General features: G+C 42.5%; 1 protein-coding gene across 1 annotated transcript in view; it reads right to left on the bottom strand.

The window, feature by feature from the left end:
• AGBL4 (AGBL carboxypeptidase 4) overlaps window positions 1-27,472 on the bottom strand; it is a 1,477,624-nt gene that overhangs the window by 238,413 nt on the left and 1,211,739 nt on the right. Inside the window, exon 9 of the mRNA XM_075067593.1 lies at window positions 833-944. Coding sequence (XP_074923694.1) covers window positions 833-944 — 112 coding nt within the window. The remainder of the gene's footprint in view (window positions 1-832; window positions 945-27,472) is intronic.

Consider the following 27,472-nt stretch of genomic DNA (forward strand, 5'->3'; position numbering starts at 1 on the left):
CACACACACACACACACACACACACACAAAAAGAAAAACCTCAGTTTATGTGAAAAAAAACACACCTAATCAGCAAAATAGAAAGCATAATTATCAAATTAATATCAGGAATTCCACACAGCAAACAATGTCTATAAAATCCCCTCATATTTCCCAGAGAGTGCCTAGAATCATTTCTTTTTTCCCCACCCCGTCTCCATCTTTGTTCAGTGGTTTTTCCTCAGGTTGCATGTTCAATAATCCTTCTCCACTTGGATGTCAAACATTCAATAACTGTCTGCCTTCCTCCTCCTCCTCTTCCTCACATTCCCTGCAATATATCTCCTCTGATTAGCAGAGATTTCACTTCACAAACATCTTGGCTTCTCTGACTGAGCCTTTGTGTGTGTTTATGGAATATTTACAAACATTATTTCCCTCCTGCCCATACACTACATAGCAACCCCTACCAGACCTCTGGATTAACATCAGTACTACTTGGTAATTCAATTTCAGGGGCCTGCTGTTTTGAATCCAGCTCAAGACATCAAGAGAGCGGCTCACTTGAATATCGGCCCTGCGTTTGGCACTATTCCTTTTATAATCTGCACTGAACTTATTTTCACTTGCTCTCTCCACTCGAATGTTCCTGATGACAAACACTTAAAATGTTCTCTGACGACATGCAGCAGAGGTGGTGTTTGCTTGGTTCCCTTTTTGAAGGTTTGCCACAGGATCTGTCCAAGTCAGAATTGCCAGCTGCCTGCAGCAGCCCGCAGGCTCTGCCTATGCAATGCAATGCAATGATCTACCTTGGGGAAGATGCTTTTCCAGTGTAAATGTCCCCACTCACCGGATTGTTGTACATCTGAATGATGAGCTGTTTTACTCCATGCAGCGTGGGATGAGCCCAGGGAGATGGATCCACCCAGTGCCGGTTTAAATCAAACCCCATCAAGGAGCACCTGTACAAACATACAAAACAGCCATCAGTATTGTCTTCAACTTATACCCATGTCAGACAGAATTAGGCGGAAGTCCTGCTGGTTGGTGCACAGCTCCTCACAAAAAACAGGGCAAGCTCTCTCCAGAGCAGTAGGGGAGATCAGGCGATGACCTGTCATGACCTGGTCAGCAGGATTTCTGTAGCAGCACCTTTGGTGACTCACATTTAAGCTTCTTATCCTTCATATCATTTTTCCCTCAACCTCCCTTTCAGCCAGCCTTGTCCTTTTCCACTTCACCTTCCCAGTGTGACCACGTTGCACACCAACAATGACAGTTTCAACAGTCCATTCGCCCACATAGCCCATGATTGTCTGCCCATGTTCTTCCACGTACCAGCTATGTCTTCAAGGTTGCGCCTAAGCTGACCCACCATGCTCCTAGCCCATCCTCAGTGAAGCCCTTGTTCAGGAAAGTCCTTAAGCACATGGAAGTCAATGGACATTAAGAGGGTGCTTGAGTGCTTCATGGAATAGAGATGGACGAAAAGAAAGCCCAACCCTATTTACTTTATCATGCCATGAACTAGCCCTTACTGAGCAGATCAACCATGTAATCTTATTAATGTGAGATCATATATGCTACATCTGACTCCTCTTCTCTCCCTGCTGACTCGTATTCCTCTTGCTATTTCGTGGTCTCATTTCGAGTCTGATACTGTCCACCTTACTCAGGTTGAGTTATATCTTCCTCTTAAAAAGTCCTTCTGCAGTCATCCAGACTACTGGCAGAGTGAGGTACTTCTGAACACAAGGAGGGGACGCAGAATTAGCGCCACAGGTTGTAAACTCTTCAGCACAGGGATCACGTCTGCTGTCCACTTCAGGTGTGATCTATGCCCATCCACGTTTGGGCATCAAGTGCAACAAATAATTGTCCCCTTGGTAGTGCAAGATCTGACCAGTGGATATGGTTCAGCAATGCAGGAATCACACGGATTCTCAACAGAAACAAAAACAGACAACCCCAGGCAAAGATACAATTTTTCCTATACATAAAACTGAACAATACAATCAAACTTGCTACTAAGCCTTAAAGCTTCTTGAGATGTAAAGAGCTTTCGTTGATCCCAAACTATTGTGTGAAGGCCTGTGCTATCTTAATCGTTTAAATACACCTATGCAAACAATAGAGATTTGCTCTAGTAATGTCATTTAACAAAAATCTTAAGAATCTAGGAGTTAGGACTTTACATGTAATAGGCAAAAATGAAAGGAAAATACCCAACATCCTAAATGCTGAGCCAAAGCACAAGCTTGGACAGAAACACAAAATGCAGAACTTAGAAGAGTAAAGTGTGGGGTTGAAACTACAAAATTAAATTCAACACCGGAACTGGTCAGAAACCTTCCAACAGAACAGAGTTCTTCAAGAATGTATTGATTCTGTCAAAATTTATCACAGACCAGGCAAGCAGCCAATCAATTGGCAGGTGGGTTCTCCTGGCTCCAGCTTCCCACCTCTCAGGCAACCCATCAGGGCAGGGCTTGTGGGAAGGCAGCAGAATGATTGCTCCCAGGTGGTCACCTGGGAAGTCAGGAGCAGGGCCGCCTCCAGGGTTTCTGCCGCCTCAAGTAGCAAAAAAAAAAAAAAAAGCCAATCAGCAGCTCTCCGATGGCAACTCAATCGTGCCGCTTCATTCTTTGGTGGAAGTTCGGTGGCAGGTCAAAGAGGAAGAGAGGGACTGAAGGACCCGCTGCCGAAGATCCGGACGGGCTGCCCCAATAGCGGACAGAGTGCCACCCCTTTGTATTGGCCGCCCCAAGCATTTGCTTCCTTAGCTTGTGCCTGGAGCTGGCCCTGATCAGGAGGCCAGTTCCCCTGGTTACTCAGGAAGTCAGGTAGCTGGTTCCCCACCTGGCCAGTTCCCCAGGCTGGTCACCTAACGGTCAGGTGGATGGGTGGTCTACCTGACCATTTTGTCACCTTGGCAGCTGGGGAGCCAGGCAGCCTGCTCTTCTGCAAAACAAAACACATTTGTTTCATTTCACACGGAACAAAAAAAAAAAAAAATAAAAGAGAAAAATCTTCGATTTTTTTTGCAGAACAGAAAACCCCATTCCTGCTCAGCTCCTCTCACAATGCCTGCTTCTGACCTCACTGGCACTGGTATAAATCAGGAGTATCGCCACTGAGAAGTAAATGGTGTAGGACTGGTAAGAGCTCAGAATCATGCTAACCACCTTTTCATTTTGCAAACTTAGAAACCTTCATGCTCACAATGAATTTTCTTGCTGTTTGGCAAACCACACTAGGACACAGCATGCTGACTCCACAGGACGTCTTTTGTAGGAGCTCAGTGCCAGAAATCACATCTCCTGCATGACTAGACCTGCTCATTTACATTTAAACATATTTTAAAGTGGTAACATCACAGAAAGCAAACAAATTTTGATTCCAACCTGTCAATTTTTTGTGGTCATCTGATCAGGCTATAGAGCACAAAAAACCCCAAACAACGAAGTGCAAACAGGAACTGCAAATTGGTGTTTGCTCAGCATTTGTTAGTTACATAACTCATCCAACCAAGGACAGAAACAATTAAGCATAATTTCTGTAAGTAAACAACACAGGGCAAACTTCCTATGAATCATTCTTTATGATGAATTTCAGGATCTATATTATGCAACAAATAAAATGTGAGAATTTTGCATCAACATTTCAGAAACAAAAACTAGAAGCAAATGTTGACAAGTTATTCAGTTGGGATGATCGTCCCAACATTACTTAATATGATCCCAGACTAATTTCTGAATATTATTTAGTCAATCTATGATAGCGCTGTATCTCACCTCTATTGAAGCAACAATTAATTTACTCTTTGATATGGGCATTAGTATGTCTTTCCAGTTTTGGAGCAGTGTTCAGTTTTCTTTTTACTTTTTTTCAAATCTTTTTTTCTTATTTACCTACAGACTAATTTGCATTCATAGTGTTTTCTTTATTTGTCTCTTGCACACTTGTGCCATCTCCATGGAAACAAAGTTGTTTTCCTTGGCACTTCAGATTTGATTATTAATCTTTTTTCAGGTAAAACAGTCTCCCAAAACTCATGAATAACCAGACATGGCCAAAGCATATGGTGAGAGATTCCTGCATGACTTTTATAGATCCATACTCAATGGGGACCACAAGCTGAAAGAAATCTTTCCTGAACCCCTCTTTTGGCCTTCAAAAACCTTCCCAACCGCTCCAAGCTCAACATCAGAAGCAAGCTCCCCACAGACCCGGACACACCAACTTAACAGATCCAGACCCTGCCAGAACAACAGATGCAAAACCCGTAGACATATTTCCACTCCTATGATGATCAACACCTCACTCCAACAATACACCTTTCAAGATCGATGGGTCCAGTACATGTTTATCACACAATGGGGTGTACCTCATCCAGTGCACTAAATACCGCAGTAACAAATATGTGGGTGAAACTAATCACTACACTATCAAAGGAACTCACACGGAAAAATGATGAGACACAAATACACCATTACCAACTGCTGGTGAACACTTTTCACAAATAGAGATCACTCTGGTTTGAGCAGGGAGGTGGACTAGGTCTCTTCCAACCCTAATCTTCTGTGATTCTATATCTGACCTATTAGTACTCATCCTCTAAGGAAACCTGCACAGTATCTTCAAAAAGGTGAGCGGGGGGAGTTTAAATTCATAACGTTGCTAGACACTGAAAATCATGGACTGAACAGAGACACTGGAATTATGGTTTATTACAACAATCTATAAAAGCATTAATTTCCCTCCTCTGCCCCAGGTCCCCCCTCCCGCCCCCCGAATGATCAGAGAGGTGTTAACAGGTCACTTCACCTTGAATGGTCCCTTGAAATACGCGTTAACTCCTTATGCTAAACAATCTGTTCTAACTTGTATTTAGCTGTGACACTCTGAGTGTGTTTCCCACACCTGAAGGAAAGCTCTGTGTAAACTCAAAAGCTTGTCTCTCTCACCAACAAAAGTTGGTCCAATAAAAGATATTCTCTCACCCGCCTTCTCTCTCTAATGATCCTGCATTCATGACACTCTTTTTCTCCCAGGTAATGCAGTCTCTCGTGTGTCCAATATATCCTCTGCAACAGTTTCAACTGGGTAGTTTTCCATTTGCATCTTGCATTCCTTTGTAAATTTCCTCTCCACAGCCTAGACCAGTTTTTTTCCCAAATATATGTTGCTTGGTGCTTCCATTAGTTAACTGGCTGACTGATGTCTCAGGTACTCCAGGCATAACTGAGAAATACTACTACCACCACCTACCTCTCAGACAGTGCTTTTCATCAGCAGACCTCAAAGCACTTTACAAAGGACGTTAGTATCATTATCCCTTTGTACAGGTAGGGAAAGTGAGGCAGAGGAGGTGGAGTGACTTGCTGAAGGTCACCCAGGGAATAGAACTGAAGTCTCCCAAATTCTAGACCATTGTTCTATCCACTAGTCCACACTGCTTCAAAACCCCAACCCTGCAATGGGAAAAGAAGTGCGTTCCACTGCACCATATTGCACTTTTACCAAAGATTTAGGGCCAGATATTTCATCCTTTACTCACACTGGTGAGTACTGTGATGAGTGCCATGGGTTTCAGTGCCAACTACTCATGTGAGAACTCACCAGTGTCACATAGAGCTCCACAATCTGGCCCATAAAGATTGCAAGATGGTGGGTGGTATATTATACAGCAGTGGTGTGTTTATATTGTACAGGAAATAAACTAAAACATTCAGTACAAAACCAAGCCCAAAGAGAGAGGGAAACTGAGAAAAGCAGAGGGAGAAAAGTTACATTTGAAGATGAGCTTTGAAATAAGACCTGGGGCTGAGCAATACAGAAGGATGTACCAGACTGAGAGAGCTGCCTCGCATTCAAAAAACAGTGAGGCTGCAGGAAGGATGGAAAATTCAGGTAAGCGAAGGGAGAGGTGAAGGAAGTAGAGAAACAAGCTCTGTGAGGGGGGTTGGAGCAAACCAATGAAAGGTTTTTTTAAAAAAAGTGGATAATTTTGAACTAGAGACTGAAATGGATTGGGCTGTTGGTGCAGGTGATTCAGAATTAAGGTAGAGGCGGTTGCATGTTTTGGTGTGTATAAAGGAGGAAAGCAGCATTCGGTCTTTGCCACTGGATCCTTCTGATCATTCACAATGGGAAATCCCAACCTCCTTTTATGACACCACTTTCACCTCCATGGAAACCAACCATTATGTCTTTATAAACTTTCTGAGCAATCAGCAATTAGTGTTGATCATCCATATTAACATAATTTAAAAACATCCAAATGTCGGACACTTGCAAATTCAAACTGTGTTGGCTTAGGCTACACTGGACATGGTACGTTTCTGTTCCATGACTGGATGAGCACAACTCTTAGAATAAGGTTTCTGCTGCAGATACTTGGGCTTATGAATTAGAAATTGAGTTCCATTAAGATTCTCCAATATTCACCTGAAATTTGCTATTTTGGCAAACATTTCTGCTGCTGAACCACCATAAAGAGGTGCAAATCCAATCAAAGCAAATTATTTCCAATACTGAAACGGAAACTAACTAAATGTTTGCAGTCCCCATCTCTCTCTACCAGCCCACCTCGACAAAAGCAAAGAAGCTCAAACTAGCATCTAAACTGCTAGGAGGTTTCTGTTCAGATCATTGCCTAACATTCTGAGATTCATCCAACACTGGTTTGAAATATCCCTTGCCCAGGTGCTTTAGCAAACCACTTCTAGTTTCTTGCTAGAATTGAGAAGGGTTTAGTGACGTGGCCAATGCTGGGCCATAAAAATGTTAAGGCTGCTTATTTTTCTTTCAGGTTGTGCCTTTCCTTTCAAGAACCTCCAAGTTACAGAAATCTCCAGGACCTCCGACTTTCCCTTTGCTTTGATTCTTCCTTTCCCCACACTACGTTTTCCTTCCCTGCACCTACTACGCTCCTGAGTCTCTTGCTAACCAACCTTTTTTGACAAGGTGAGATATGGCGAATAATGGAGTAAAGGAGTTAAAGAAATCCCTTTTCATCGGATATGATTTATTACAAAGAGAACCATACACACTTCCCTTCGGCTTTGTTGGTTCATTGGATCAGTACTGGGTGAATCTGCGCACAATGCCTGTAAGTTCAAATCTGCAAATGGCACTACGGGTCAGGGTTAGGATCTGAAATTGAAACCGGGTAGGAGGCAGGGGAGGAGATGCATCACACTTTTGTCCAGGTACATGCAATAAAAAGAGTTGAGACAGAGGGTAATTGGTCTCTATTGTTGCTCATCTTCGAGGCAAGAGTCATAGGAACAGCTGGGAGACTGCAGTCTGCAATAGTCACTGTGCACTACAAAAGAGTGAATTCAAGGAGAAGAAATTGAATACTTGCTTCTTATAATGAAAATATTATTTTAAACCTGTTAGACTCATGACATTTTACAAATCAAATTTTCACCTGCCATCCCTGGAGAAGCTGGAGTCTTCATTAGTGTGCATTTCACCATTTGGGTCCTTGGGGGGCTGTGATTTATGCATTTGCCTATTATTCATAAAAGGGGATTCATTCAGGCCGACATGTTTTAAGGCAATGAGGTAGTGAGACAGCTATGGTTTCAGCTACAGCTATGGAAGGATGAGTTTTGTTTTTTTGGCAACATTTTGCATGTGTAATTTACAACCCTGGAAACCCTCTCAAAAGGCTATAATATCACCACTGCAGTGTATACTGCCAGAACACAAGTGGATGCACATAGCAGCATTAGCTCCCAAAGGCCACATGGTGGAGTAGATGTTTGCAGAATGAGCTTTGCACTGTGCAGATATATAGTTTTAAATAGTACATGATGGTTAGAGATCTGTTTCGCTATTTTCTATGTAAACAGTGTTAAATAAGAATAAACACAAAGGGATATTTTCTTCTTCTGACAAACACATGCATTTCCCATAGCTGGTAACAGGCATCACAGACACACGCACCCAGGAGAAAACGAGTAGAATTCCCCACTCCGATCTGCAAAGCACATTTCTGTTCAGAGATTCTACTCTCCCTACGCACACTGAGTTCTCAGTGATGTCAACAGGATTTCTGTGCAAGCAGCAAAAGCAGAATATTGGAAGCAAGGTCTATTACAAGGACAGGAAAATCTTACCCCGTGATTTCATAAAAAAGAATCTGAGAAGTAAGATGCAAAAGATATGCTAGTCCCCAGGGACAAGTGCAGGATTGCTCCTTACAGTTTATTCTCCAGTGCTTTGTCCAGTTGGATTTTCAAATTTTCAAGTGATGGGGCTTCCTTTGGGAGACTATTGCACAATCCAACAGAACTCACTGCTATGAGGCTTATGTCATGGTTACAGGGCTAGCTGACCTCTGTCCCCTCTTCCAGTCTCTCTAAGGGACTGTCTAAATGAACAATTAGTCTATGGCAAGCTGTGGTGTGGTTGTCCCCTATGCTAGCCTGCCATGGTCCCTGTGCATCCTGCTGGTGCGCATGAACAGTTCATTAGAATGCTTTGATCTAGCCCTCTTTGAAACTGGACTAGCTCAAAGCACGTCAATGACCAGTTAATGCATGTCATTAGAGTGCACAGGAATAGTTCATAGCAGGCTAGTGTGTGGAGTAGAGTCAGAGCCTGGCTTGCAGCAATTCTAATTGTTCATGTAGAGAAGCCCTGAGTGCACTTCTTCAGGTATCTGGCCTCATACCTTTACCTCTCCTGAGGTGGCAATCTGCAATTCTCCCACTCTTAGGTCACATCTACACTATGGGATAAAATCGAATTTGCTAAAATCGGTTTTATAAAACTGATATTATAATTTCGATTTCATGCGGCCACACTAGGCACAGTAATTCGAGTGTCGCGTCCATGACTCGAGACGTAACGTCGATTCTGAAGCGTTGCTGTGCGGTACACTTTCCGTGCTATCCCATAGTTCCGCAGTCTCCCCGCCCCTTGGAATATCAGAGTTATAATCTTAATGTAACAGGGTCTGGTAAATGTCGTCAGTCATTCTCCTTCCCGGGAAACACATCAGCTGACAATCCTCGCGCCGTATCCCTGGATGCCAGGCAGAACGCCATACGCGGCAACCATGGAGCCCGGTCAGCTTTGTTTTTCTTTCCTGGCACCATATGTGGACTGGAGCCGCGAGAGAAGGATCTCCATCGCACACACGCAGCATTCACTGCTTTGCAATGACTAGCAGAGATGGTTAACAGTCGTTCTTACCGTCTACTCGAGCAACTGCAATGAGATGTATGGTTATCTTCTTCCCTCTGTACTGTCCGCGCTATCATTAGAACGGCCCCTGGCTGAAATCGTCCGGCGCGCAACGCAAACAGCAAAATTTGGGATTGGATCATCTTGGAACTGAGTCAATCCCTCCGCGTTATGGTTTCTAAAATAGAGTCGAGTCCTGCCCAGAAAAGGGGAAGTGTATAGGAGGACCGAGTTTCAGAGCACCAGCTGCTCATGTAGTATTCAAGGCGTGTCCCCTGACACAACCCCACCATTGCTTCCCTCCTCCCAAACTCTGGCGCTTACCCGGCAGTGTCCCGCCCCTTTGTGTCATGAAGTCATAAAGAATGCAGGACTAGAACGAGGAGACTGTAGAATAAAATGAGGGTGAGGCAGCCCAGGGCTATGAAGTCCAGGCAGTACAACTTTTTCTTTACACAGGAAGGGAGGCTGAAGCCCCCAGTTGTATGATGAAGATGCTTATTAGCGTTCTTCCTATCTACTGGATGAACCAGGGAATCATTCCCATATGAATATTGAGCAATTATTCAGGCAGGGGTTCGATGAGGGCGGTTGAGACCGAAACCTGTGACCCTGCTGACCTATATAATAGGACTGCGACAATTATGATACGAGCAGGGTGGTACTTACCTCTTCAGTATATCTCAGAATAATATAAACCTCTGTCCTAACATGCACCGTCTACCCGGGGAGGGGAGAGGAGCGGATGTGCTTGCTCCACTGGCTGTTGATAGCGCTGACCTGCCAGCATTCAAGTACCATAGGGTGAGCACTGAAAGATCAGAGAAATGATTTCTTTCCTTTTCTTCACATGGTGGGCGGGGGAACTAGAATATTCCCTGAACCACGCCGACACTGTGTTTGAACCTACGACCATTGGGCTCAGCCAAGAATGCAACTACTTTTTCCAGGCATTGCTGTGGACTTGGATAGCTGGAGTCCTCAGTACCCCCTCATCCTATGACGGCGTCCATTGATGGTCTCTGGCTTTACCCATCCGCTTGTCACCAGCGCGTGTGAGGCCTGGAGATTTTTATTCGAACGCTTTGCATTTCGTGTCTGTACGGAGCTCTGATGCACCGATTGTCTCCCATAAAGTCATCAGATCCAGTATCTCCGTACGTCCATGCTGAAGCTCTTTGATTTGAGACTGCATCGCACCGTGCTGATTGAGCTCCACGTGAGTCAAATCAGAAATGTTATTTCAAAAGTTCGCCGGGCTTTTCCTGTTTACCCCCGCTGCTATCGAGTTCAGTTGCTGTCCAGGCGGTCAGTGTGCACTGTGGATGCACCGCCGGAGGCAATCAACGTGATTTTCCTCCACACTAACGCGTAATCCGATATGTTAATATCGAATTTTACGCTTACTCCTCTCGTCGAGTGGATATAGGAAATGATTTAAAGCCCTTTATATCGACATAAGGGCATTGTAAGTGTTTTTTTTCTGTACGGAGTACAGCGTATAATCGATTTTTAACGCCTTTAACGAACCAATACGCCATCAAGTTTAACGCGTAGTGTAGACCGGCCTAGACTGGTTTTGGCTGGAGGTACAGTTACAGCTAGAAATACTTTAAAGAAAAAAAAAAAAAAAAAAAAAAAAATCGTAGAGCAGACAAAAAAGAACAGGACAAGACTTGTGGCACTTGAGGGCTGTCTCACGCTACGGTGACCGGATGGAAACGGCGTGGTCCGGTCGCCGGTGCGCGCCGACAGGTGGCATGGGAAAACATGCTTAGATACGCAACTCAGCTATCGTGATACCAATAGCGTACAGATCGAATATCCAAGATCGAATTACTCACACGTCCTTAACCTGGCTGATCAATGTCCGCGGCTCCCTTCATTCCGCAACTCCGTTCGGGTGGGTGATTCTGTGTGGAGTCTCTGGAATTCGCTATATTTTATGCGCTTTCCGTGTGGAGTCGAGATTATGCGTTAGATGAGACATTGGGTGTTTGGGGCGAATTCGTATATCAGAAAGCTTCGAACCCAGAGCAATCGAAATTTCTACCCGCGTTATAGGCGGGAGTGAACACATAGCCTTAGAGACTAACAAATTGATCTGAGCATAAGCTTTCGTGGGCTACAGCCCACTTCATCGGATGCACAGAATGGAACATAATAAGAAGAGAATATATACACACATACAGAGAAGATGCCATATCAGCTCTAAGAGGCTAATTAATTAAGACGACCTGAGCCAAAAAAGTACCACTGTGGCTAAACAAAGTAAAAGAAGCAGTGAGAGGCAAAAAAGCATCCTTTAAAAAGTGGAAGTTAAATCCTAATGAGGAAGATAGAAAGGAGCATAAACTCTGGCAAACGAAGTGTAAAAATATAATTTGAAGAACAGCTAGCCAAAGACTCAAAAAGTAATAGCAATTTTTTTTAAAGTACATCAGAAGTAGGAAGCCTGCTAAACAACCAGTGGGGCCACTGGATGATCGAGAGGCTAAAGGAGCACTCAAGGATGAAAAGGCCATTGCGGAGAAACAAAATGAATTCTTTTCATCGAACTTTACAGTTGAGGATCTGAGGGAGAATCCTAAACCTGAGCCATTCTTTTTAGGTGACAAATCTGAGGAACTGTCACAGATTGAGGTGTCATTAAAAGAGGTTTTGAAACAAAGTCATAAACTAAACAGTAGTAAGTCACCAGGACGAGATGGTATTCATTGAAGAGTTCTGAAGGAACTCAAATGTGAAATGGCAGGACTACTAACTGCTGTCTGTAATCTATCATTTTAGACAGCTTCTGTACCAAGTGACTAGAGAATAGCTAATGTGATGCCAATTTTTAAAAAGGGATCCAGAGGTGACCCCGACAGTTACAGGCCTGTAAGTCTGATCTCAGTAACCGGGCAAACTGGTTGAAACTATAGTAAAGAACAAAATTGTCAGACACAGAGGAACATAATTTGTTGGGGAATAGTCAACATGTTTTTTGTAAAGGGATATCATGCCTAACCAACCTACTAGAATTCTTTGAGGAGGTCAATGAGCATGTGGACAAGGGGGATCCAGTGGCTATAGTGTATTTATATTTTCAGAACACCTTTGACAAGCTCCCTCACCAAAGCTCTTAAACAAAATAAGCAGTCATGGGATAAGAGGGAAGGTTCTCTCTTGGACTGGTAACTGGTTAAAAGACAGGAAACAACGGGTAGGAATAAAAGGTCAGTTTTTAGAATGGAGAGAGGTAAATAGTGGGGTCCCCCAGGGGTCTGTACTGGGTCCAGTCCTATTTAACATATGCATAAATGATCTGGAAAAAGGGGTAAACAGTGAGATGGCAAAATTTACAGATGATACAAAACTACTCAAGATAGTTGAGTCCTAGGCAGACTGCGAAGAGCTACCAAAGGATCTTCAAAAACTGATGGACTGGCAGAGAATAATGCAGATGAATTCAGATATGGGTTGAAATAAAACGCAAATTAATGCCAATTGAGACAACATAATCGGCAACTCTTTAAAATTGATGGGGTTTAAAATTAGTTGTTACACATAAGAAAAAAATCTGGGTCATTGTAGGCTTAGGTTCTCTGAAAATCCACTCGTGTGCTGGAAGGATCAGCAGTGGCGTCAAGAAACCGAACAAATGTGGGACTTCGAACAATGGAATCGATATATTAAGATGACAGAAAAAATATCAATAAAATTCCATGTTGCCCACATCTGCATACTGTTGTGCGGATGTGGTCGTCCCGCACTCCAAGAAGTACACTGACTTGGAACAAAAAAAGAAAAAGTTTCAGAGAAAGGGGGCAACAAAAATGATTGTACATATGAGGAGGATTATTCGGACCGGACTTCTCAGCTTGGATAAAAGACTTAATAAGATTAAAAGATATGGTCTAAAAATCATGAACTAGGTGTAAAGGAAAGCTAAAATTTAGCAAGGAAAGTGTTATACTCCTTCCCACTAACAAAGAACTAGTGAAATAACCTGATTAAATTACTAGCAGCAGGATTAAAGCAACAAAAGGAAGTATCGTTTCACACAACACACATGTCAACTAATGGAACTCCTTGCCAGAGATGTGTATGTGGAATTGCAGAATCTATGATGTTTTAAAAAATATGCTATAGATAATAATTTTAACCTGGAATATGTTCCTGCAAAGGTCTCTTCAGTCTTAAGATCCTTACAAAGAGTCTATCCTCATGAGTGTGATCAGTCGTATTCTGTATACAATATACACACGCTTGTAACACTAGACAATATGAAATATACTCTGAGGGCCTATTTGTATAATAATGCAAAGTGTGGAGGGCCATTAAGGCAGTTTGGACATCTTGTGAATCCAGGACAAATTGTCTGCAGCATGGCTGATTGTTCTTACCTTTAAGTCTTCCTGTATTACATGTGCTGGCAAGTGGGCATGAAGGTCTCTGCGAAGGACCATTGAATCAGGTCACGCTGACCGGCAGATCCATCCTTTTAACCTGGTGTTTATCTTACTTGAGAGAAGGGATGGGACCCGGGGAAGGGCAAGATTCCCGCCTTATGCAAGTAGTAATAAAGCGATGGAACAGAACAAGATGGGAAGGAGCCAATCATGGAGAGACCCCAACATGCTCCACTGAGCGAGAAAAAGAATTAATAAAGAGCTGTTACCAGGGGGAAAAATTGTGTCTCCAGGCCTGGAGGGTTTATTCTCAGTCTGAGAAAAAAAAATATTACTGAGATCAAATTTTATCCAATTATATCCTTCTTGGCCGCAAGATCATATGCCTGAGGGTGAATATATTTATTTGATTAGGAATTAGATTCTGCACCTTTATTTTATTTGGGTTGGTGACTTACTTAGTTCTGTTTGTTACTACTTGGAACCACTTAAATCCTACTTTCTATATTTAATAAAATCACTTTTTACTTATTAATTAACTCAGAGTATATATTAATACCTGGGGGAGCAAACAACTGTGCATATCTCTCTGTTATAGAGGGTAAACAATTTATGAGTTTACCCTGCATAAGCTTTATACAGGGTAAAACGGATTTATTTGGGAGTTGGGCATCTGAGTGTTAAAGACAGGAACACTTGTGTTAGCTGCTTTCAGGTAAACATGCAACTTTGGGGCAAGTGATTCAGACCCTAGGTCTTTGTTGGAGGAGATAGGAGTGTCTGGCTCAGCAAGACAGGGTGCTGGGGCCCCGAGCTGGCAGGGAAGGCAGGGGTAGAAGTAGTCTTGGCACATCAGGTGGCAGCTCCCAGGGAGGTTCTGTGATCCAACTCATCACAGTTGTGAAGGCCAAGACTATACTAGGGTTCAAAAAAGAACTAGACAAATTAATGGAGGATAGGTCCATCAATGGCTATTAGTCAGGATGGACAGGGATGGTGTCCCTAGCCTTTGTTTGCCAGAAGCTGGAGCACCTGGCATTGGCCACTGTCAGAAGACAGGATACTGGGCTGGATGGACCTTTGGTCTGACCTAGTATGGCCGTTCTTATGTACGGTACTCTATGTATCTGCTATGCTTACCCAGCAGGTCCAACTGAGTTCAAACACTTGCAGTTCTTCCCTTTGGGATATGTGACCAATGGTGAATAGAACCACCAAGCAGCATTCTTAAACCAAAGTATGTTTCTTTAACAACAGGACAAATCATTTAGAGAAAAGGGATTTTAAAACAATAAACATTCTCCATGCATGTTTGCCTTACCATCTCCTGATGATAACCCATGTAGAACTATATTCTTCAGACACCTCAGTGGGTCAGTCTGGCTCTCTCAAACAACATCCTTCTCAAGAGAGAGACCCTTTCAAAACTGCCAGAGTTCCTTTGTTCTTCTGTTTTCCTGGGCTTTGGACCTTCTGGACACAACTAGATTTACAGGTTGGCTGGGGAGAAGGTAACATCTTCACAACCAACAGTTTGGGTATTGTCCCATACTACTACTCAAGTGTTTTCTGAGGGTGGCTTACCCTGAACCTCTCTTTAGCTTCCTGCTTGTTCTTCTTATAAAGTTCTAGTCAACTAACCCAACATATGCTTATAGTAAACACCCCAATAACCAGGTCAACATAGATGGTTCATAAATTATTACAGAGCAGCTCAAAATGTGTCACACTGATATTCATCTATCATTTCCTTTTTAATATTTCACCCAATTACTATTAGTGATATTAACTTGTATACCTATACCTATGTGGTATTTATATCCTTCAAGTATATGGACAGGGTAACCACGTCAGCAGTAGATGACTAATGAGGCACTATACAAAACTCGATGAAAGAGTACATGGATCTTGCTGTAGCATCTATCACACATAAACATGAAAAACATTATTAAGGTTGACAGTCAAGCGCTCAGAAGTTAGGAAATGACACAATTAAGCTTGTCTGGGCTTCAACCCCCGGGTGCCTATGGAGCCTTTAAGTAAAGGAGCATGTATCATTGTTTCCATAGGACACCTGACTCATTCAATACACAGAATGGACAGATCTCATGTTCTCCTCACTCAGTGTGAATCCCCGGGCCTTATACAACCCACCATTTAAACCCTCCTCTGAAGAGAGAATGATTAATTTCCTTAGTTTCACAACACCCTGAGAGGTGAGGCGATGGCATTCTCCCCATTTAATAGGTTGGGAGCTGAGTCAGAGAGACTTTAGGGACAAAAGTATCCACCAGTTTCAGGTGCCCACTTTGAGATGCTTAATATCTGATTTTTCAGAGTACTTAGCATTCTTTATATAGCACTTTATATGTTCAAATCACAGCTCCCACTGATTTCAGTTGCAGCTGGAAGCACTCAGCACTTCCTTGCTCTAAGGCATGGGGGCACTACAGCTTTTCAAAGAAAATATCATCAGACTTTTTAAAACTATGGACAAAACAACATATTTTGCCCTAGTCTCTTGAAAATAGCCCAACCATTTAGGTTGAAATTTTCCACACAAAAATCCCTCAGCCTGAGGCAGACTCTCTGCACGGAAATGGCTAATGCTTAGCAAAGTTATAAGCAACTGAAAGCAGGGTTTTATAGAATAACAGAAGTCTAGGGCTGGAAGGAACCTCAAGAAGTCATCTAGTCCAGCCCATCGTGCTGACAGTGAGAAGTGTAGGATACTCTTTATTAATAGACAGTGCCATCAGCCATACTTATATACATATTCAGCTCCTTTAAATCATTACTCATAGATCAATCCTTCCAACCTCCTTATCATTTTTGTTACTCTATCTTCAATTTCTTCCTATTTCTTGAAATCAGTTTAAAAATATTCTAGCAAGTACAAGAGGGATGTAAAGATATGGTACATCCTGCTTTGCTCATGTTTTATTGGTGTCGATTGCACATGGAATGATAACATGGGTATCTAAATATTTAACAAGTTACTTTGGGGGAAAAATGTTGCTAGGTAGCAAGATTGTAACAATTTCACACAGAAGTGGCAGACTGCAACAAAACAAAAAAGAAAAGGTACCAATGGTTTCTGAATGGAATCTCTTTCTAGTAAGTGCCTTTCGAGGCCATACTTTGTAGTAACAACTATGCAGGTACACGAGAGATAGCCATAAATATAACGAGAGAGACGTTTCTAAGTGCACCGATCTAACCCATCTCATTTTAATAAAAATATAACTTAATATCGCCTGGGGCAGGCCAACTGGGTGTTTTTTAAGGCACAGGAAGTGGTGCTGGTGATTCGGAAACAAACCTGTACCCTAGAATCGTGTTAGACATCTTTGGATGAGATGTAAAATCCCTGATCCTGAATACTTGTTGCCATTAATTAAGGGTAAAAGCAATAAGCCTACTGTCTCGGCCAAAATAATTATGTTTTGACCACTAACCATTCTCCTGCTGGTTGACTTAGGCACTAGACTGTTTTCATGCCCTAAATGGTTATGCAGCACTGCAGTGTGCTGTTAAACAGCTGTCATGCTTCAGCCAGTATTTCAGTGGTTGGTGAATCTTATCTCCTGTCCATCTATCAATTTGTTGCAATTTAAGGTGATTTGGGATAAGATGTGTTATAAAAATATAAGGTACTACTATGCCAGATATGCAATGCCTTGGGTATCTTTCCCTTCACTTTAATCCACCATCTAACCTTCCTCAGGACTCAGACACTGCAACTGGCAATGGTCACGGTCTCTCTGAGGAACTGTATTTCTACACGCTGTTTAAAGGGAGTATCACACGTCATATTTTAGTTTCCCATCCTGGGCAGGGTTCAAAAGTTACCAGGGTACATTGGCAGATTATTTGTACCCAGAAGTGCTATTATTCTAAATTGAAACAAACCAGTCATACTCTGCATAGACATCTCACTTTGCCTGCTATTGAAGCACAGCTACCTCTGCAGCAAAATGTGGCAACTGTTTAACAGGTAACATGTATTATAGCTCAAGAAAGAAAATCACACCAGACTAAGTCTGCAGGGTACTTTCTATGTGGCCAGAACATACTTAATCAAGTGGGAATCTAGCTAGGAAGCTGGGTTAACATCCCTTCTCTCATTGTATGTGTGTTGGACTACAATGTAGCAGAGAGAATAACTAAGCAGCAATTGAATAAATATGGGTGACTGAAATGTTATCTGTGTATCCTGCAGTGATAGCTACTTTAACTCAATCTTCCATCTGGAATTATTTTTGTTTTCTTTTTTAAACACATATATGAAAGTATCAGTACCAGAAGTATGATGTGTCATTGGATTTGATGATATACATCTCCTCTCATCCTTAGGTCCTTTACGTTCGAACTTGACTGTAGGTTACGATGCACTTGGTAAAGATTTCCATCGCTGCTCAGAAGAGAGTGCATCCTTTTAACATAGCTGCAGCTCCCAGGCTTCCAGATCCCTATTTTTTTCTAGTGTAGGCTGCCTCCTAGGAGCCAGCAGCTACCGTATGTTTGAATATTTCTTCATGAATATTAAGTCACAAGGATCTCTGAGTACATTAAAGGCTTGCTAGGAAACTGAAACAAAAGAGCCTTGGTGTATGCTACCTTTCATAGGCTCATGGGCAATACTGCCCATGAGTGCTGCAAAAGCAAATGAATGGATAGCGAGTATCCACACGCGGCAAGTTTTAAGGGAAACTCGCATTCATTTTCTCTTTGCTACACATCCGTGCTTGATATCATCAACACCACACATGTAAGATGCAACCTGCATTACGTTCCATGAGATACATCCTGTTAATGTATTTCATGCCAGCCTCCTGGACCATAACGTAGGAGATGGGAAGAGTTGGAATGCTGACGGGGGAAAAACACAACATAAGAGCCTCTTGGTTAAAAAGCATGATTGCAGGGGGTGAGGTTGCAAACCAAATCACACACTCACAAACACCTCGATGCCAGATCACAACTGCCCCTCAGTGCATGCTGTTGCCATGGTTCCTCTCCCTCCCACCCTCCTTCTGGTCACCTCTACAATGCAGCTATAGCATATCTTTTTATTGCTGCCCTTGGCATTACCCCCTAAGCTTTTGGGAGGATGGGGAGTTGGATCAGAGCCATACTTAGGGGGTAGTTCTTGGCTGCTGGTGTTTGTGGAGGGGCAGTCTGAAAGAGGCAGACCCACCAATGCCTGTTTTCGTGGGGTAGTTTGGCTGCAGCTGTACTAGTCCATCAATTCCCTGCTACTGCTTCTGTGGCAAACCCTTAAAGCGACGGAACCTGAACCATACTGAAGGGACCCTTACCCAAGAAGGTGTAAGGGTCCCTCTACAAAAATCAGCTAGCTGGGTCTACTGTCACTCCTGAGCAATAGAAGGTAGAAGTAGAACAGGAAAGATCCTTGCACTAGACATGTACAAAAATCATTTCATCTGATGCTGAAAAGAAGCTAACATCCGTTGTCTAACAGCCTACAGCAACATTACACAACTTTTTAGGATGGGAATGTAGAGGAAGGCAGAATGTAGTTATCCAAACTAGAATTTGATCGGGATACCAGGGTTCACTTGTAGGGTTGCCAACTTTCTAATCACAACAAACTGAACACCCCTGCCCTGCCCCTTCTGGCTCCATCCCCCTTCCTCCATCAGTCACTTTTCCCCACCTTCACCTGGCTGGGACAGGGGGTTGGGGTGTGAGAGGGGGTATGAGCTCTGGAGTGCAAGAGGGGGCTTCAGGCTGGGGATGAGGGGTTTGGGGTGCAGAGGTGGTGAGAGTCTGGCTGGGGCCAGGGAAGAGGGATTTGGGGCACAGGAAGGGGCTCCATGCTGGGAGGGGTGCGGGGTCTCAACAGCACTTACTGCAGCTCCGAGGAAGTATCTGCCAAGTCCCTGCAGCCTGTAGGCCACGGGCAGCCAGAGAGGCTCTGTGTGCTGCCTTCTCGCCAGCAGGTGCCGCCCCCCACAGCTCCCATTGGTCGTGGTTCCCGGCCAATGGAAGCTGTGGAACCGATCCTGAGGCGGGAGCTGAACGCAGAACCTCCCTGGCCACCCAAACGACTATGGGCTGCAGAGACCTAGTGGCTGCTTCCGGGAGCCACGCGGAGCTAGGGCAGGTAGGAAGCCTATCTTAGCCCCAGACCCCCACTGACCGGGTTTTAGTGGCCTGGTCAGTGGTGCCGACTAGAGCCACCAGGGTCCCATTTTGACCAAGCATTACGGTCAAAAACCAGACACCTGGCAACCCTACTCACTTGTAAAACGTGTGATAGATATGGCTTCTTTAAGGGACACTGTCACTGAGAGGCCTAACTGGCCTGCATCTTATTTTCCTTGTATATCTGTTTGCAGAGTCTATCCACAATCCAGCATTCACGAGCTACAGCCCTTCAGCAAACCAGTGAGAGAGCATGATGAAGGAACATATTTCTCATGGATGGGGGAAGCACATTTCTATTTCAGGCTCCCAAGGGCTTAACACAAACAAACATAAAACAAATTATTCTAGAAATACGGGGGTGGGAGGTGAACATTGCCGCTGTCCTTAAAAGAAAAGAGAGAGAGAGAGAGAAAGGGGAAGAAAATGAAAAACTAGAGAGCCTGAAGCAAAGATAACCTAACATTTTAGAAGAGTTTCAAGCCTTAGGTCTGACTTACTCATAGGGGCTGTAAAAAAGATTCTTTCCCCCTCCCTATATTGTTAAAATAAGCCACCCCCTGTCAAATATAGGTTTCCCCTTGATGGCACACACAACATTTTAAAATCTGCCTACGTGGGTAAAAATTACAAATGGGAGAACTGGTTTGGAAAATGAAGAACAGCCTAATAATTTTCACTTATGTTGCACCAACCCATCTTTATGGCTCTGAAATGTCTGATTGCACTTTACATTTCCTCTCTCATTACTTTTCATGAACAACTGCCCTTCCCATTTCCAGGCAGGAATGGAGCAGAAAGCTGAAACGCTATGAGATAAGCACTTGTCTGAAATGGTTTGCCCATGTCAGTGGCTTGCCCATGCCTGGCCATCTTTATTTGATAGATGATGCAAGGTCATGATGAGCTTGGTCACATAAAGGGCACCTGCTACAGTGAACGTGTCTTAATTTCCCTAATGAGAAGAGCCCTTCCTTCAATTTCAGACACGTATGGATACTTGTTCAAACTGTAGTTGGACAATGTTAAGAAAGTCCATCTCCCAGGCTGACATCTGATGAGCTTTTTGTCCTGCATATTGTACCAAATGCAGGGATGCAGCGTGTAGGTTCTTGTATTTCAGTATTCCAGACCCATAAAACAGTTGGAAGTTCATCTTAAGCAGCCGTACCTTTGTTGGGGCATTCCCATTGGAACTTCACAAACCAAAGCAGAAAAAAAATCAGAAGGCATCCTTAATTCCATTGCCCAAGAATATGCAGAAGTATCATGAAGCAGCGAAGGTTAACATAGCTGCTCTTAGGACATCATAAGTGGCAGTACCAGGACCATCAGTGGGGATTATGCCACTAAGGCATTCTTAGAAACCAAGATGGTCCTCTATACAGAATCACTGCTGTGTGCAAGACATGGAGGTTAGAATCCCCACCTTTGAAATCCAAATTCAAGCACGTAGGCCTGACCCAATATCTACTGAAATCAAAGGAAAGACTCCCATTAACTTCAGTGGCCACTGGATCACACCCAGAATGTTTGTGTGTGTGAAAGAGTTGGAGGGACATGCAGCACAGAACTTATAGAATGCAGAGGTTCCTTTTGTTATGGAAACACATGTAAAGATGAATGCTACAAAGCCAGACTGGAAAAGTAGAGACAGAAAGCAAGACTAGACAGTAGCCGCCCCCGCCCCAACCAACCAAGAACTGTGAAAATCCAATCTCCTTTCAGACTGGAAGCCAGTGGAAAATGGATGTATATGATATGATTGAATTTCTCTGACTGTTTCATCACCCTAGCCGTAGCATTTTGTATGAAACTGTGGTTTATTAACTGAGTTTTGAGGAGGACCTAAGGGAGCAGAAGTTATACCAATCTAATCAGGATGTGACAAACAAATGCATCAAAACGTTGGGTTGTCAAAATCCAGAAGATACTTAATTCCAGCAAGATTTCAAAACTGGGAAAAAGGGTTTGGCAACAGGGTTAGTAACGGTGAGAACGGAGATCAATGTTCAGGCGGAGGGAGATAACCAAATTTTTTCCAGTTGCTTGTGAAAGTAGGCCAACTTTCTACATACTTTGTGAGCTATCTGCTACACAAACTGACATTTTGTTCTAACGTAGGACTCAGCTGTCTTCTGCCATTTACTCCATCTGTTTTCAGTGAGCATCTGAACATACCATAGACTTCAACAATAACAGAATGACAGATATATGAAACAAGCAATTTCACCCCAAGGTAAATGTATAAAGCAATAAGGGAGAACACCACATGAGCTCTTGAGCTATACCTGACAAAGCAGGTAGAAAAACAGGGAGTGTAATACTACAATGTCATTGTTGCAGAGGAATGAAATAAGAGTAAGTTTTACAATTCCTGACTACTGTAACAGAAGCCAGGTACTGCAATTATCTATACCGACAATATTATAAGAACAGATCAGAAAGTAAGAGGGAGAGAGCATGCACATATACTTCAAATGCTCCTCTCCACACAAAAAAAATGCACCACAATTTTAATTAGAGAATACTTGGCATTTCCCAGTCCCATTTCCTATCAATGCACCAAAGACAGCTTCAGAGGGGAATTGCAGATGAGCAAAATATTCCAGGTGAACGTATGGTGTAACATTATTTAACACAATGCAAGGTGATGAAAAAGATGTATGAAGATAAGCTACCTGGACAGACACTTGAAATCCTTCATGAGTAATCAGAGTTTGCCACGGGTGAACATTTTTGAATGGTGTCATTAAGCTTCCAAGGAGATGGCTGAAAATAGCGCCAGTTTAGGAGCAGGATTTAAAATTTTGTTTTTTGAACAACAGGTGCAACAGAAATTTCAAAGTTAAATGATGTTTTGTTTGTTTGTTACACAAATAGAAAATCCATATGGTTCAAGCTGAGCCAAAAATAACTTGTTCTAACAAATTACATACACAAAATAAATCCAAAGAAACACTTTGTGTGTGTGTGTGTGTGTGTGTGTGTGTGTGTGTGTGTTTGGGGGTGGGTGAGTCATAAAAGGCCTGATTTATCCCAAAAGGAAATCAGATTGGACCAGATCCTGAGGTCATGAGGCAATCACGCACTCACCACCACTGCTCTCACCACCCTGGCCTTCTGATCACTCCACTATCATCCCCAAACTTTTCTTCTTTGTATCTTCCCACTCCCACAGACATCCATGTTTTTATCATGGAATCACTTGCTGCATTTTGTCCCCTCAAATCATACACTCAGATCTCCAGGATCAATTAATCTTGCCATAATCAACCATTGGGTGACACAGCCATTTAGGTCATTTCCAGGCAACTAACATGCAGTAAAAGCAGCCAATCAGATTTCAAGGTTATTTTATCAGCATTCCACATAATTTATAATTAGGGGTGGACACAATGTTTCCAGAAGATAAAATCCCACCAAGATTTTGCCATTTTCTAGAACCAAGCTCTTTTGCAAGGTTAAATGTAATACTTTGTATTTCTAGGACCTGATCCAGAACCCCATGAAGACAATGGGGTTCATTGTTCCATTTGCTTCAGTGGAAGCTGGATTAGGCACCTATGATGTTTTTCATCAAAGGACAAAACGTTAAATGAAATATGCTGCCTTACAATACTCCAGTGAGGTAGGTAAGTAGCATTAGCCGCACTTTACAGATGAGAAATGTGAGATGCACTGAGAGACTGAATTAATTGCCCAAGGTCACACTGGAAGCTTTTGGCAGAGCTCAAAATAAAATCCATGACTGCTGACTCCTAGTCCTGTGCTTCTCTGTAAAAAGCCATCTCCATCCCCAGGAGAGGTAGCAAAATATTTGGTTACTTTTCATTGTGCAAATCCCTCTATATTTCTGGGTTATACCCAGGTAAGGCAGCAAAAATATCAACATAACCTGAGCAAGGCCATGTGTATGAGATTTCCAGCCAGATCCGGAATTAACAAATCTGACCAGACAGTATGTCCTCATGAGATTCCCATTTGACTTTTGCAGATCCATGATATTTGTAGAAACTTTGTGATATGTGAAAAAACTTTGTTTATCTGAACTGCACTCCACCTCCAAACTTTCTGAGGTTTGCCCGTGGCTCATTAGAAAGGGAGAAAAACCAGCAAAGAATATTCACTAAATGGACATAAGATATCTAAATGTGCCTGGCTAGTAAAGTTACCCCCGACATGTATCACAGACTGGCCCCTGGCTAGGTCAGAGAATTCTAGCCAAGCTAGAAACAAATTACCTTTGATCTTTATCCCTCTGTTCCAGCACATCAACTTAACTAGGAAAAAATGCATAAACCCAAAGAGTCCTACCTGACCAAAATACTACAGACCCATCCTCGTTCCCAGAAAAGCAATATTAGAGTCTGACTGGAACTCTTCCAGGATATTATTTGGACTAAAAGGCTGTTTGCTTTTCACTTCTCTTGACAGTTTTGACAGGATGACTATCAGACACAGGTTCAGAGATAGATGTAAAGTGGAAAAAGGCCAATTATCAACTTTTTTTCTCTTTCAAGAATATTGGAAACTGCTTCCTGGTAATGAACAATACTCAAGCATATCATTGAGAGCTGAAAGCGGCTTAACTGAGGCAATTGGAACCATAATTGGGACTATTCTCAAAGAAAACAAAAATGTCTCTCTCCAAATTTCCTGTTATTTTCATAGTGCTGCTGTGCCGCAATGGAATTACACACTGGGGATTCGGTTTGATAACGTTGGTATTCTCAGAGCAGTCAAGACACATGCTCTGATAGTCATAGAGCACACAGCACCCAGCATGTTGTAAAAGAATTAGTGATACCATATTTGTAATCACTGCAGTGTTCACATGAAACAGCTTCAGTGTATATAGTGGTTAGCTAAAAGTCATGGGCAAACGGATTCTGATTCTCATATATTTTTAAAATAATCTTTCATTTACCTCTGCACATTTAACCCAATCCAGTTCCTGACAGACACAAAGCTTGACTTGCACTAATCCTGACCTGCTGGAAACCAACGACAATTTTGGACAATTTTGAAAGAAAACCTTCTCTCTCTGGATCTTCTGGCCCTGATGATCTCTCTCTCTCTCTCTCTCTCATTCTCGTCTCCTATGTTCCTTGCTATGGTATCAGAGTGCCTGAGAAAATTAAAAAGTTTGGATACTTCTCTAAAATCAAAGTTTAGTCAATAGTCACTTTCAAAAAGTTTAGCTTCTAGGTGCATCTTTAGAGTCTGGTCAAACCCAAATCACACATTTAGTTGTTTATGTAGTGATACCACAAAACTGACGTGAAAGGACATGACAAATATCAGCACAGAGTGATAGCAAACTTGCACAGTCTGTCTCCTTAGGCTCTGATTCAGAAAAACACTGAGTGTTTGCTTGAATCTCTTCCTATTCTGTATTGAAGTTAAGCCCATGATTAACTTTAAACACATGCTTAAATCCCACTGAAGTCAAATGCTTAAGTGCTGTTCTCGAATAGGAATGTTTTCTTGAATCAGAGCATAAGGATGGAGTAGGATGACAAGAGTGGGTCAAGCTACCTGGGGAGATTGCTGTGCTCCTTGCTGCACTCTGGGGATGGGCCCCCAGAGGATGGGATCTTCAGGAGTGGATTGGGTCATGTAGCAATTTGATAGTTGTTTGCAGTGTGAACGAAAAGGGAAAGAACAGAGGATACTTCAGTCCTGATTAAAAGAGAAAATGGGTATCAGCATGTCAAACAGCATATCCCAGTGAGAAACAATGACCACCAGTGGGCGGTAATTGGGGTCTGCTGAGCAGATAAACACGGAACAAAATTAAACACATGGCTGTGTTTTTCCAAACATTTTGCAGATTCATTCCAAGTTTTAGCAATTTGGTTGGTCTAATGCATCACTTCTCTCAGTGATCAGCCAAGGAATAATTTATAATGCCCAGCAGCCATCGTAGGCTTGGAGTACTTGGAGAGGAAAAGAAAGGAAAAATCACACCCAGAAATGAGTCATTTCATGTAAGGAATTTTCTTCCTAGTCCTTGCATAAGTTTTCTTTTCTGCTGGGCTCATTAATGATATTTTGCCATAAGTTAGGTTACGTTCACAGGTTCAAGTCAGAGTATTCACCACTAAGAGAAATTCATAAACGTTCACGAGAACTCGTGAAAATATCCAGCCTTGTTTGCAAATACTTCAACATTAAAAAGCAAGATAATTTTGAAATAAAAGGAAAAATAAAGAATAGCAAAGAAGAGATATTTTAGCATTGTCTAGCTGCTGAGGCAAGTAGATCAACATCAGCATATGGCACTAGGTCCCATCAGAGACAGGACATGTATCTAAATAGACCATTCGTTTACTTTTCTGGAGCAATTCCTGTATTCTTAAAAATACTTTAAAAGCTAATAAGGAATCAAATCGACCATCCATATACGGTACCTTAACCAGAGCTGGAATCTGATGCTATCTTCATCTGGGGCAATTCAACAACAAAACCACAGTGGACTGAAAGCAGAGCTGATGTCAATCAATGGAGCTGCACTGGTGCTTTCTCTTACATACTGATGTCAACAGAACTGTGCCAATTATCCTCAGGTGAGGATCAGGCCCATTGTTTAAATATGGAGCCCAATTTTAGGCTATACTACATGAACTGCCCACTAATATGTAAGTGAAAAGACCAATTTTGCGTCACACCCGACATTATAAAAACTGAAAGTTGTCATATTAGATGTTGAGTAATGTGTATCTACTGTAAAAACCTGTGGGCACCTGAAGATATTAATCCACTATCTGGCACACAAACTCTTTCTGATTTTGAAAATATTAGAAAGCCTGCCCTTAAGCCATTTCTAGCCCAGTTTTGCAAACAGAAGAGGTGCACATTTATGCAAAAACATTTTTTCCAAATGGAGTCATCTGAAGATTGCTCCTCTAATTTGGAAGCATCACATAGCGTCCCAGTGAGAGAGGATGAGGGATAATTGACAGAACACGACACACAGGCATCAACACAAGCCAAGATGACCACCAATCCCCTTCCCCCTTTTTTTTTTTTTTGGTTCACCATTCTAAATGAAATCCCATGCTGTCTTCAAACCGCTACTCAGAGCATCAGAGCAGTCACAGAAGGAACACATAGAGAGCACTGAAATGGCTGATTGACCTATTTCCATGCCGGTCTGTGGGACTGTATCTAAGCACTGTAATTCTGAAGGTTAGACACACATACTGGTAAGCGATTTTCCTGTTTACTCCCAGGAGGGACTGCATCCAGAGACTAACCGCAAGCTCCTCAAGGAGTTCACTATAGCCTCCAGAATAGCTGTTAACCCTACTGCACTGGATACACTCTCTAATTAGGTTAGCCCTTGGGAATCTAGTCTTTGGGGTGATGGGGAGAGGATTTACTAACTAATTCTTCTTGCCCTGTTTCAATTATTTTGTTCATTGGACACTGCACAGCAGCCAAGTGTTTTCTACATGGGAACGTTTTCATTCCTATTTTTCTTTCTAAACTGCACAGAAAATAAGATCGAAAGAACATTAATATTTACAAAACCACTGCAATTAAATTTACACATATGACAAATGGACCATTTAAAACAAAACAAAACAAACAACCCTTCAATTGACTAGTCACACATTTATTTCAACTGCCAGCTAGCAGCCTAATCACTGAAAATCAAGAGCGGTAAAGGCCCTCACAGCTTAAGGACTCTCAAATCCTCCCCATCTCTTTTC

This window comes from Chelonoidis abingdonii, chromosome 7 (assembly GCF_003597395.2).
Source record: "Chelonoidis abingdonii isolate Lonesome George chromosome 7, CheloAbing_2.0, whole genome shotgun sequence".
NCBI classification, from domain to species: Eukaryota; Metazoa; Chordata; order Testudines; family Testudinidae; genus Chelonoidis; species Chelonoidis abingdonii.